Genomic DNA, 11,910 nt, shown 5'->3' with positions numbered 1-11,910 from the left:
TGAAGGGACCCAGTGGTCCAACTGCTTTAAGGTAGTAGAATGATAGAGGTAAGACCTCCCTTTTGACAAAGGCAATTTTTGAAAATTTGGGCCTAATCTTGCTGTTTTAGGCAGGCACAAAACCAGTGGCTCAGGTGATTTCAGTGAGATGTACTTTCTCAAGAAGGGTAGAATTTACCTTATGTTTCTATCATTTGAGGTAGAATATGACGATTTTTTTATTACAGTTTTAAGAAATGTGGTCGTTTGCATGTTTGTATTATTTGATGGAAGTTCAGACAGCTTCTGCTCTGCTAGTTTTAAGAAGACTGTGTTTTTTGTATTTTGTATTTAAATGATGTCAGCAGCTATTAGCGCTTTGCTCTTATTTTACCTAAAAGCAACATATTACCTGTGAAAACAGGGCCGTGCCGGTAAGTGCCGAGCACCCGGCTGTTGTGCAGTGCCGCAGCTGTGCGGGGAGCAGCAGAGGATGCCGGAGCTCCCGGAGCAGGCACCGCCCCCGCGCAGGCACCGCCCCGGCCAGGCCGCGCTACCGCTGGCGCCGCCCGTTCCGCGGGGATGGAGCGGCGCTTCCGGCGGGCGCGGAGCGAGGCACGGCCCGGCCGGAGCCGCGTGTGAGCAGCGCCGAGGCTCTGGGTGCCCGCCCGCCGGCCCCGGCCGCCCCGCCCGGCGCCCCCCGCCCGCAGGATGTTCAAGAAGTGAGTGTGGCCGGGCTGGGGCCGGGGAGGCACGTGGGAAGGGAAGGGAAGGGAAGGGGCCGGGCGGGCCCCCTCAGCCCCGGCTCGGCGCTGCGCTGGCGGGAGCGGCCCCGCGGCCTCCTCGGGCAGCGCCGCCCGCAGCCCTCGGCTGTGCCTTGGGCACTCGCTCGGTTAATGGAGCTGAGTCATTGGCTTGTCCCAACTTCGGGTGATAGAAAGTGCTGTTCGTATTTCTGTGGTGGACGTGAAGGATTCGCATCGGAATAGGGCTGTGAGTGTTTGTGTTACCAACAGAATACTCTTGAAATTGAATAAAATAGCACTGTGTGCCAGGGTTTATCTGCGTGTTTTGTGGCCGTACAAAAAGTTGAGGGGTGAGGACAGTCCTCTAAGGAGGGACCCCTGTCTTCCCCCAGCCCAGTGTTCCCAGGGGACAGATTTAAGCCTCATGAAATCCTGCATTTGAAAGTTGGATAGTCAGTCTGCTATTAGACTTCTACAGTGAATTTATAAACATTTCTGAAGACAGCTGCTGAAAAATGCATATTTTGTGCAGCAAATTGTGCATTTCTAAAATACTTTTACTTGACAGATTTGATGAAAAGGAGAATGTATCAAACTGTATCCAGCTGAAGACTTCAGTTATTAAAGGTATCAAGAATCAACTGATAGACCAATTTCCTGTTATTGAACCATGGCTAAACCAAATCATGCCAAAGAAAGATCCAGTCAAAATAGTGAGATGGTAAGTGTCTTTTCTCTTAAACTTTGCTTTCAAGGTGCTAGGATTGCTTCCTTTGTGTATTTACTTTGTATGTAGACAAACCTAACACTTACGATAGGCATCCATCATCTCTTAATAACTAGCAGTCCATGTTATGGCTAAATTAGAAAGTTGGCTCATTGTATTTGAAAGGCACGTGCTGGTAGGTTGCTTGAGGAATTTAAAAATGCTGCCTAGTAGTTAATGTGCAGTGTATTCAGGGTCTCTCCAGGGATCAGCCTGTTGTTGAAGGGAAGCATTCAGCTTTATGGACATGGAAGCTCAAAATTGTTTGGATTTCTGTCAGTAACATTTTGTACTATTTTTTGGGCTTTTCATGTATTATCTTGATTATTTTCCCTTTTTCTAAATAGAAGGTAGTACATTTTTGCTGAGTTCTCCTTATTCACTCTTTGTATTGCATTCAAAAAGAAATGCCAAAGAAATGCAGTTTGTGTATTTGGTCAGTAGGTTTCTTTTCTCTCAGAGGGGGAGGAAGTGAACAACAGACCATGGCTGAAGAACAAGTCATACAAAAAGATAATATTTTTAGTTTTAAATTTTGTTGCTAATTGACCGTTCTTATTCACAGGTGCTAAGACAGACCAGACTCCATAAAGTAAAATACTGTATTTAAACTATGGAAGGGTTAAGTGGCTCTTGGAATTACTTTTTTTTTTTTTAATCTTGCAGTCATGAACATATAGAAATCCTCACTGTGAATGGGGAGTTGCTGTTCTTCAGGCAAAGAGAAGGGATTTTTTACCCGACGCTAAGGTTGCTTCACAAATGTAAGTTTTCTGAGGGTGGTCATGCTGGGAAGAGAAGGGTGACAGTGCATTCCACAGGACATCTGTAGAACCAAATTAAAGAGAGCTTCCATTCCATGTATTCCATGCATATGCATATTCCAGAATAGATCTTAAAGATACAGTATACTTTCTTTACTGGAATTTATTAATTTTCTGTTTCATATGTCTGTGTTAATTGCTTCCATGCTATATGTTAAGCAATCTGAACTTTGATAAGTAAGAATTAAATTGTGCAAAACTCTGTAAAAAATCTTGAGAGGCTCCCCTAGAACAGATATAAATTTGCTATTTTTGGTCCCTATCTTTTTTTTTTTCAAGACTTGTTGTTTTACAAATACTTGTAAGTTTTTACTAGAAAAATATTCTGTCTTCCTGAGTTTAATGGTATAGTGTGTATCTGTCTCCTGTAGGAACTTATGCTACATGCTTTTTACCTTTCACAATTTACTCTTGCAGTTCTTTTCTTGCTGTTCTGCTTGATTGTGTTACCCTGTTTGGAATCCCAAAATGTTACTCAGTCAGATCTCATTGTTGGTAATACTTCAAAAGGTTGCCTGCACTTGAAGGATGGCTTGGAGAGCTGACAGCTTTCATGGATTTTGTCCATGTTTGTCTTTTTGTTCTGTTAACATTGAACTGTTTTTCTTTCATGTTGGAGTAATTTGTAAGAGAACATGGAGTTTGTACGATTTAAGACCCCTTGGTTTTAAGATCTCTTGGGATGGGCACTTGGGTGTTTTCCCTAGGGGAAAATTGTTGCTCAGTCTATGGGTCTGTGAGTGTGCAGGAGCCATAGCCTGAAGTGCTGGATTACCTTTGGTTCTCAGATAAAGATGTGGTGTGGGAGGACAGTACCTGTGTCCTTTTGGGTCAGTATTTGTGTCCTTTTGGGATGGTATTGCCCAGCTGGAGATCTGGTAATTGTTTCTCAAACTTCCTACCCTTGCAGGACACTCTATATCTAATTGCCCCATTTAAACTGACTCGATAATGAGCTATTCATGTTGTCATGGTGCTGTATTAATTTGTAATGCTGTATCTTTCCCCTTCTAGACCCATTTATTCTCCCGCATCAGCAGGTTGATAAAGGCGCCATTAAATTTGTCCTGAGTGGAGCTAATATAATGTGTCCTGGCCTGACGTCTCCTGGAGCAAAGCTTTACCCTGCTGCTGTTGACACTGTTGTTGTATCCTTCTTAACTATGAATTATTGCTCACTGTGAGATGAGTTAAACCTCTGTTCTTGTGCTTCACTTGATCATTATCTGTATTACTTTGGCTTTTAATTGGATTTCATGAAATAAGTAGTGATCAGAAAGGAGCTGCAGAGATATTGCTTGGCAAGGTTAAAATAGTTCATGTTTTTTCACTTACTGTATGTTCCAAACCACATAACTGTTCCTGCTGTACTTGGGTGGGCGGCTGTTCCTTTTATCTCATAGGTAAATGGAGCTCCTTAGTGATTTTATGCAGAATGCTAAAAGTAGATGAGGTGCAGTGTAATTTGTCCCCTGCCTCCTTAGTCAATCTCATATTCCCTTCAGAAGAATTCTCTCCTGTTCCTAGGGTATTAGGAAAGATGTTTAGGATCAGCTTTACTCCAGTCAGGACTTGCTCTGTGTGCCTGATGAAGTTAGCATATGTAAAATGAAGAAAGTGTGCTAATTCACTCCTTATGTTACTGAGAAAAGAACCCTGAACAAATGCAGCATTTATAACACCAAGCTGTGCTGCTTTTGTTGTTAGTTGGATGCTATAGGAAAAGATCAGCAGTTAACATCACGTGTTGCTGTGCTCTGAAAAGGACACATGTGATTTTAGTACTTGTGGTTTTTAAATTGGTGTCTCAGTTCTTCTGTGCCTTGGAATCTAAAATGGCCCCACAAACATGTGCTGTTTTGTTCCAGAAAGGCAGAGACTCATCTCTGTATTAGGCACAATGGAAGAAATATAGCACTGGGAGATTTTTTTTCTGTAATTGCTGTTCCAAGTTCATAAATACGTGCTTTGTTCTACACACTGATTCAGTTGTAAAATTCAGTCCATTGTTTTGCTTATCTTTAAGAGCTGGAGCTCTAGAATTACTAAAAGGTTAAAAGTTCAACACTAGCTTTTGAAAGTGTTTTTGGAAATAATTTCTTCATACTGCTTTTACTTTTCTGAAATAGTTTAAAAAGGAATTTGTTTTCCTTAGCAGTAATTTGTAGGCAATAATGGCAGAGGGAAAACAACATGCATTATGTGTGGGAGTAATGAAGATGTCAGCTGAGGACATGTAAGTGTTTTAAAGCTGAAATACAACCTGTCCCATGTTATTATTCTTATGTTAGTTTGGAGTATAAGCACCACTGTCAAAGTTACTGCATTGCTGTTGCAGCAATTGTTCAAGTAGAGAGTTTGTAAGATTCTGTTTTGTTGACTGGTATTCAGGGAAAGGAGGCAGGGAATGTCTTCTGTCCTTATTGGGAATCAAAATAGTTCTTTTCATGTGAATATGGATTTTAAGACAAAACATTAGTAGTACTACTGAATAGTTAGTATTTCTAGTGCTCTGATCATACTTTTCTCAAAGATCTTGTTGAACAAAAACATACTTTTATCAAGTACTTACTACCTGGACTGGACAAGAGATGTAATTTGGATTTAGAGGATTGAAAACATTGAAGAGATTTTTGTCTGCAGGGACAGCAGAGACTCAAGTCCTGCTGGAGCTTGGTTGCCTGTCTAGGCTTTTTTTTCTCTGTGGCCTGCTCTTTTCCTTTAGAGTGTACCCACATGCAGCATTCCTGCTTGATGTGCTGACTTAGCTGAGCCTCTTGAGAAATTTAGAGTTCTGCTCAGGGATCAACTGAAAAGTATTTGAGATAGAAAAGAGACACAGAAAATGGAAATGGATGTTAGTTGTTCTTGACTTTCAGAGAGTGCTAAAGTAGCTAAATGAGTTTATCATTTGAAGTTCTATTAACGTCTTGCAGGATGTGAGGTGCTCCCAGCAGGTTTGGGCTTTGTTGGTTTTCAGACCCGTCTGTCACTTGTGGCAGTGAGGAAGCTTTTTTGGTGAAAATGTCACTCTTTTTTATGTGGTTAATTCTCAGCAGAACCCTGTCCTAAGCCATAGACAGGGATAGAGTGGGACTGCAGAAACCTGGATTTGGACCTGCTGTAGCTTCTTCAGGATTCTTTGTGGTGCTTCAAAAGACTCTTGAGAGTAAGAGGAAAAAAAAGCTATTTGTGTCCCACTCCTAAGAGTGCAGTGACACAGAGATCTTTGCAAACCAAGGTCCTTTGTACACCTAACTTCACATCCACCAGCCTTACAGCTGAATATCCTGTTCCTGTGAGAAGCAACATGAACTGGAGAGGAAAATTATATGATACTCCTCTCTGCAGCCTGTTAACTGCTTTTTTTGTGTGACGTTGTTCCACAGTTTTCTGATTTAGACAGTGGGATTCAATCTCATTACTGCATATAATGTGTTAATATTGTGTTAGCAGCATTTTCCTTCCTGATTACTTTTGGACAGGTTGTGTAAGTAGTAGAACACTTGGTGTAAATAGAGTAAATGATATTCTCCAGGGGCATGAAACTTGTTCTCACTCTCAGAAAGAGATTTGTCTTGTTTATTGTGGCAAATTTTTTTTAAACTGGAAAAATAAACACATTAAATGCAGACACAAACCAGTAATTTTTAAAAGATTACATGACTCAAAAGATAGTCAGTACTATAGAGGATAGCATATCTGTAACAAGCTGCAAGCCCTTGGCACATAAATTTAGCATTTTTAATTCTTTACTAAGTGGGGAGATGACCTGCAACTGGAAGTGAGGTACCACAGCCTGTGCTGGCAGGGGAAGGCTCACAACTGCTGTGCTACTTTGATAGAGAAATGGTAAAATTAAGAAAAGTAGCAGACGTGTTGTCTGAAGAACTGTGATCCACAAGGAAGTAGTAAAAATACTCTGTAAAGCTGTTGAAAAACGTGGAAGGCAAATATTGCCCTCTTATCAGTCAGCAGTGTGGGCACATGTAATAACAAATATTGGTTCTCATCCACCTGCTGTGGAAGATAATGACTTTATGGTTGTTAGCTTTCCCCTTCCAGTTGACAAATGTTGTAGTTTCTACTTGAAATAATGTATTTTGTAGTGCTTTTATTTAATCTAGCTAATACTGTACATTTTTCCTCCTACAGCGAGAAGGTCAACAAAGGGATTGGTATTGAAAATATCCACTATTTAAATGATGGCCTTTGGCATATGAAGACATACAAGTGAAACAACAGGAACTGTTACTCCAAAGGAATGCACTTAGATTAAATGTGGACTGCTTTGTAATTCCTTGTTTTTAATGTGATTGAATGTACAAATTATTTTGTTCTGTGGCTATGCTAAATAAATCAAATGCAAAAGTGCTGTTAGGCTACAATAGTTTTCTAGATTTCTTTTTCTTACAGTTATTTTGTTTTGTCTTAAACCTGAGTCTTCAGTGACTGAAGATACTTGATGAAAGATTCTGCATGGAGTAGACTATTTCAAATGGAAAGGAGAAAAAAGCCAAGAAATGTTTACATTTTTGTGCTCATCTAAGAGTAATATAAAGTATGTGTGAAATATAAATATGGTTTATAAAACCTCTGAAGCATTTCAGATTTTTTTTTTCTTCTAATTAACATCTTGTTAGTCTACCTAGTTTCTTGAAAGTGGAGAAATCAGGTCTTTTGACATTATTTTTTAACTTATTAAGAGCATTAACTTCATTTTACGTATGGATTTTCTCTTTTTAATATGCATTTATCTATATAGGGTTTATGAACTCAGACTGATATGTGGATTAGAAATTCTTTTATGGTGGCTCATGTCTGAAGACTGTATGTATGTTCAGATTTCTTCCTGCCAACACTTTGATACCCCTCTCCTAGTGGAGTTTGTAGGAATGGTGGGCACACTCCCAGTGAAGTCTGTGCCACCTTGGTGCCTGATGCTCACTATTCCCTGTGTGCTGCCTTATTTTAGGAGCAGAAACAAAATCACTGTTAAATAAAGGCATGACAGCAAAACATGTTTTTCAGTATAGCCAGGAGCAACTTTTCCAGGTGGAACTTGAGCTCTCAGCTTGTGCACACTGCCACGTGTCTCTGTACAGCCACAGAATGGGTTCAGGAGCACTGTGTGTGTCTGGATAACCCAATCCTTTGTTCAGCATACCCAAAGCTATGCCTATGGAAAAATGGAATACTGTAATAAATTAAGGAAACTTTTAAGGTCTACTACTCATAACTGTCTCTGGAAGCATTTATTAATATTTCAAGTCTTTATTCTAACACATGCATTTTACAACAGCAGAATGTAACTTTGTGTACCAGTGCATTGTCTTGGTGCTGTTCTGCAGGCCTGGTTTCCCCACCCTGGGATTTTTACAGATGATAGTAGCCAAAGTATTCTCCATTTGATTCTAAAGCAAAGTTAAGACATGGCAAAAAAAATGTATTGCCTAATAAATGCTGCTTGTGAAATTATTTACAAGACTGTACTTCTGAAAATGACAGGGTACATCTGAAACTATTTATCAATGTAGGAAAACAAAATTTAAGCAGTGTTGCAGAAAAAGTTCTGATCACACCTCAGACCTTCAGAATGCTAGTGAACATTTCTGTGCATCTTTAAGATTTTACTGTAAATGTACTGATTTCTGGTAAGTGCTATGCTTAAGGTTTTTTTTGGTGTAAAATGAGCTAATCTTGCCTTTGTACCATGGCACCTCAAATCTGTGAAAAATGAGATTTTTTTTCTTGTTGGAACTGTTCACTCTCATTCTCCTATGACTGCTGTTGCTGCAGGGGGGTCAGAACTTTTTAATTATCAGAAACACTGAAATGAAAGTTTTGCTTGCTTTATCTGGTTTTGTCAAATTTTTTGCAGCTGTATTATTCTATAAGAAGATACAAATCAGGCTTAATTTACATACCAGTTTAGCAAAACATCAAAGGTACAAGTTTTACCTAGGTTTTAGCAGTAACTGTGTATGTTTATGTAGATATCAGCTGAGGTCTGACTGACAGGGAGGATGAGAAGGTGCATCTTGCCACGTTTCGAAAAGCAGCTGAGCTGTGGGAGCTTGTATGAGGGTCTGAGCAGTTGTCTTACCTTTCTTGTCAAAAACCTGATGCTTAAAAAACCACAAGACGTGGATAGTCTCACCAGCTCTGAAGCAGATGTTTCACTTCCCCACCTGCCCACTTGCAGCTCAGGGTAGGGTGTTACAACTGGTTGGCTAAAGGTGAGCTAACACAGTCTGCTCCCATGTTTTATGAATATTGTAATACCAACAAAGCCTGTCCTAGATGCAACAGATGGATGTAGTACCTTCCTGAAGTCTTGAAACACCCCTGTCAGGTCAGTGATTCTAAATGCAGTAAGTACTGAAGCACTTTTGTCTGCACATGTGAGTGGACAGGAATGTGACCCAGGAACTTGAGTAAACCTGAGTGCACTCTGTTGTATAAAAAAAAAAAAAAAGCATCAAACCCCAAACCAAACACCAAATTGTACTGAACCAACTTCTTCCTTGTAGCACTATTAGCACCCACTAACAGGAGTAAAAATAATACTGAACCTTTATTCTAACATGCTTATAGATGGAGTGAAATTTTAAATGGCCAATTAATCTTATGCTAACAGACTCCCTGACCATGTTAATACCTATTCAAATACAGTTTACCTTTTTCTTTTGTCTGCTTAGAAACAGTAGTCCAAAGTGCACTTGATATTACTCTGCTGCAAGATTTCTTGTCACCTTGCTTCCTGCTGTTAGAAGGTGCACATGAGGTGCCAGGTGCTGTATAAGCTCAAGCTATTGTGTAGTTCCGTGTAAAAGACACAGCTTAAAGTTACAGTGTGAGACTGAATCTGTAGTCAGTTTTATTGGTACATCTTAGAAAGATATAAAGACATTCCAGAAATGACTGGACGAACTGAAGTAATCAAAGTCTTGCAAAAATATATTTGTAAGAGTAGACTAAAGTTCATTTGAGTTGTCATCAATAAATATTTACATGTACAAACCCCCCCTATAAACTTAATCTCCTTTTATAATAAACATTAACATTTTTTTATCATTTCATTCCAGCACTGTCAAAAGCCAGAAGCATTTCTTTATAAAAGATTTAGAAAAAGTTCTCCTTCCACTTTTAAAATTAAGAGCTTTACCAACCCTCAATGTGCAAAAAAACCTGTACACCAGTAGCAGAATGTGTCAGTACAACCGTGTGCTGTGAGAAGAGCCGACTCCGTGGTTCCAGGCCTTCCCTGAGGACACATCAGTCATTGTCCGAGCCTGGTGGGGGCAGGAAGACCAGGGCATCACTGTACGAGTGGCCGTAGGGCCTGAGCCTGTACACCCCGTACATCATCACGTGCATGTGGTTGGGGGCCAGCCCGCTGAAGGTGATGGCCATGTCGGAGCAGCAGCCGTCCACCACCTGCTGCGGGTGCGTGGACATGGCCTCCTTAATGAGGGCCCCGACGGATTTAGTGTTAAAGACGTCTTTCCCTTCTGAATCTTCAGCGTTTTCGGCAAACACACCGGTGTACTTCAGGCAGATTGCCAGCTGTTTGTCCTCTGCGAGCTTCCAAATCATACCTCCGTGCTCTGGACACTTGTCAGGGTCTTCAAGAACACGGGAGAGTCGTCTTAGTGATTCAATACTTAGGACGATTCCTCCCTCACCATCTACGTACTCGAGGTCACCAGATTTCACAGTGTGGCCTATGTAAAAAGGCTGTGAGGGGTCTTTTTTCAGTAAGAAATACTTGAGATTTTCAATTATAGCAAATGTTGTTGGATATGCAAGGAAGAACCAGCTGAATTCATCCTTATAGCGTTCATACGCTATCTTGTACGCTTTCCTCATCATCATCCACATATCATTTGTGTTGACAGCAACAGAATCGAACACTTTGACATTTTCCGAGCTGTAGAATTCTGCCTTGTCGCAGTGCTTGCTCCAGGTCTCTCTTGCTGCAGCCCAGTGCCCCAGATCCTTTGGTTTGACAAGGATGATACAGTAAACATGGATGCTTTTACTAAGCTCCACACGTTCATCTTCTGAAAGGTTTAGGACATCTTCCTTGTTGGGAGCCTGGATGTGGTGATGCTCGTGGTGATGTGCTTTGGTCCCGTGGCCCACCTTAATGTGTCCGAGGAGCGTAACCAACATGCAGAAGACTCCTCCAAGCACCACACCCTTGATGAAGGAGCTGCTTTCAGAAATCATTTTTCCTAGAAAAAAGACGCACTGTAAGAATTAAAGGAATAAATGCACTAGCGCGGGTTCCATAAGGTTCTAATGCAGTCCTCAATTTCTAAGCCCAGCTGCAGTTCCCGTCTCTCCCGCACCAGGACAAGGCTGGTGAAAGCGGTGCCGATATCCAGGTTCCCATCGCGGCTCTCGGTAACGCTACGACACGAACCCTGTGCCCCGGCCCCTCTCGGCTGCCGTGCCCGCACGGCCCCGGCCCCGCCGCCTCCTCGCCCGCAGCACCGAGAGGCCGCAGATCGGGCTCGGGCGCTGACGCGGCCACATCGCGGCCCTCGGAAAGCCCTCCCGGAGCCCGGCCCCGCCGGCCCCGCTCCAGGGCACTCGGGCGGGAGCCGCCGCAGCTCCCTGCCCCGCGGCCCCGGCGGTACCGCAGCTCCCTGCCCCGCGGCCCCGGCAGTACCGCAGCTCCCCGGGCTCCCTGACCCACGGCCCCGGCGGTACCGCAGCTCCCCGGGCCCCCCGACCCGCGGCCCGGCCGCTCCCGCCGCTCACCGGAGCCGCTCCCGCCCCTTCCTGCGCCCCCGGAAGCGCCGCTCGGCCCCCCCGGGCTCGGCGCGCGCGGTGGGGCGGGGGCGCCGCCTGGCGGTGCGCGCGCGGCCCTGCCGCCCTCACGGCGCCGCCGCCTCGCGCGCTCCCTTCAGGGTCCCCGGTGTCCCCGCTCGCCGAGCGCTGCGGCGACACCCGCGGGCTCTGCTGTGCCCGCGGGGTTGTTAAAGAACCTTCCCGGTCTGACCGTTCACAGACCCTTGGCAGTCACGCTCCCATGCCAGAGACAGTCGCTGCTGGGACAGAAGCCTCTTCCCGCAGGCTCCAGTGACACGATGGCTCCCCCGCTTGGCTCCCCACACGCTCCTCTCACACTGTCACACCATGTTTCCTCACCCGTGCGACCCCAGGATTCCCACATGGGATGTCTCGTCCCATAAAGGGATTTATTCCCGGTACAGCAACACATACGCAGCTCGAGCTAGTGCTAGATCCCAATTCAGCAACCCCTGGGTTTTATCCCGTCACAGTGTCCCCTCGCTGTCCCTGCTCAGTCCTCTGCTCCTGCCCTGTCTCTGTGTCCATCCGCCTCACTGGCACCGTCCTTGTCTCCTTTGTTATCTATAAAGATCGGCAGTTCCTGGCTCCTGCCATGTCTCTATTTCCATCCACTTGTCCGGCCTCACTCATATTTATGCCCTTTGTTATCCCAAAGTTTGGCAGTTCAGAACTCGCCTCGGGCTCCCACCCAGAGCTCAATCTGCATCTCAACCTGTATCTTGCAAGAAAAGTTCAACTTTTAAGTATAAACTCTGCTTTTGAATGAGAA

The 11,910-nt window shown here is 43.6% G+C and overlaps 2 protein-coding genes across 5 annotated transcripts; one reads left to right on the top strand and one right to left on the bottom strand.

Annotated features, from left to right (window-relative positions):
• The first annotated feature begins 558 nt into the window (after nt 1-558).
• On the top strand, nt 559-7,548 carry MCTS1 (MCTS1 re-initiation and release factor). Its single transcript, XM_033072059.1, has 6 exons — nt 559-701; nt 1,294-1,446; nt 2,158-2,255; nt 3,330-3,463; nt 4,484-4,551; nt 6,471-7,548. Exons 1-6 carry the CDS (start codon nt 691-693, stop codon nt 6,550-6,552), a joined length of 546 nt encoding a protein of 181 aa, XP_032927950.1. The 5' UTR covers nt 559-690; the 3' UTR covers nt 6,553-7,548.
• A 1,624-nt stretch (nt 7,549-9,172) lies between these two features.
• On the bottom strand, nt 9,173-11,148 carry C1GALT1C1 (C1GALT1 specific chaperone 1). 4 transcript variants are annotated; one of them, XM_033072055.1, is made up of 2 exons: nt 11,088-11,148; nt 9,173-10,555 (listed from the first exon to the last, which is right to left on the bottom strand). In XM_033072055.1, the coding sequence occupies exon 2, from the start codon at nt 10,548-10,550 to the stop codon at nt 9,594-9,596; it is 957 nt and encodes a 318-aa protein (XP_032927946.1). In that variant the 5' UTR covers nt 10,551-10,555; nt 11,088-11,148; the 3' UTR covers nt 9,173-9,593. The 4 variants fall into 4 exon arrangements, with proteins under 4 accessions (XP_032927946.1, XP_032927945.1, XP_032927947.1 ...); XM_033072054.1 differs by having other exon boundaries at nt 11,037-11,089; XM_033072056.1 differs by lacking the exon at nt 11,088-11,148 and adding an exon at nt 10,996-11,030.
• Between the last annotated feature and the right edge of the window lie 762 nt (nt 11,149-11,910).

This window comes from Catharus ustulatus, chromosome 14 (assembly GCF_009819885.2).
Source record: "Catharus ustulatus isolate bCatUst1 chromosome 14, bCatUst1.pri.v2, whole genome shotgun sequence".
Taxonomy (NCBI): domain Eukaryota; kingdom Metazoa; phylum Chordata; class Aves; order Passeriformes; family Turdidae; genus Catharus; species Catharus ustulatus.
Note: the sequence above shows the minus strand (reverse complement) of the source record. Positions and strands in the feature narration are given on the sequence as shown.

Coding starts and splice junctions, on each gene's coding strand:
- C1GALT1C1 (XM_033072055.1), bottom strand. CDS start 10,550: ATGATTTCTGAAAGCAGCTCCTTCATCAAGGGTGTGGTGCTTGGAGGA.
- MCTS1 (XM_033072059.1), top strand. Junction 3,464..4,483: donor CTGCTGTTGACACTGTTGTT/GTATCCTTCTTA, acceptor AGTAATTTGTAG/GCAATAATGGCAGAGGGAAA. Junction 4,552..6,470: donor AAGATGTCAGCTGAGGACAT/GTAAGTGTTTTA, acceptor TTCCTCCTACAG/CGAGAAGGTCAACAAAGGGA.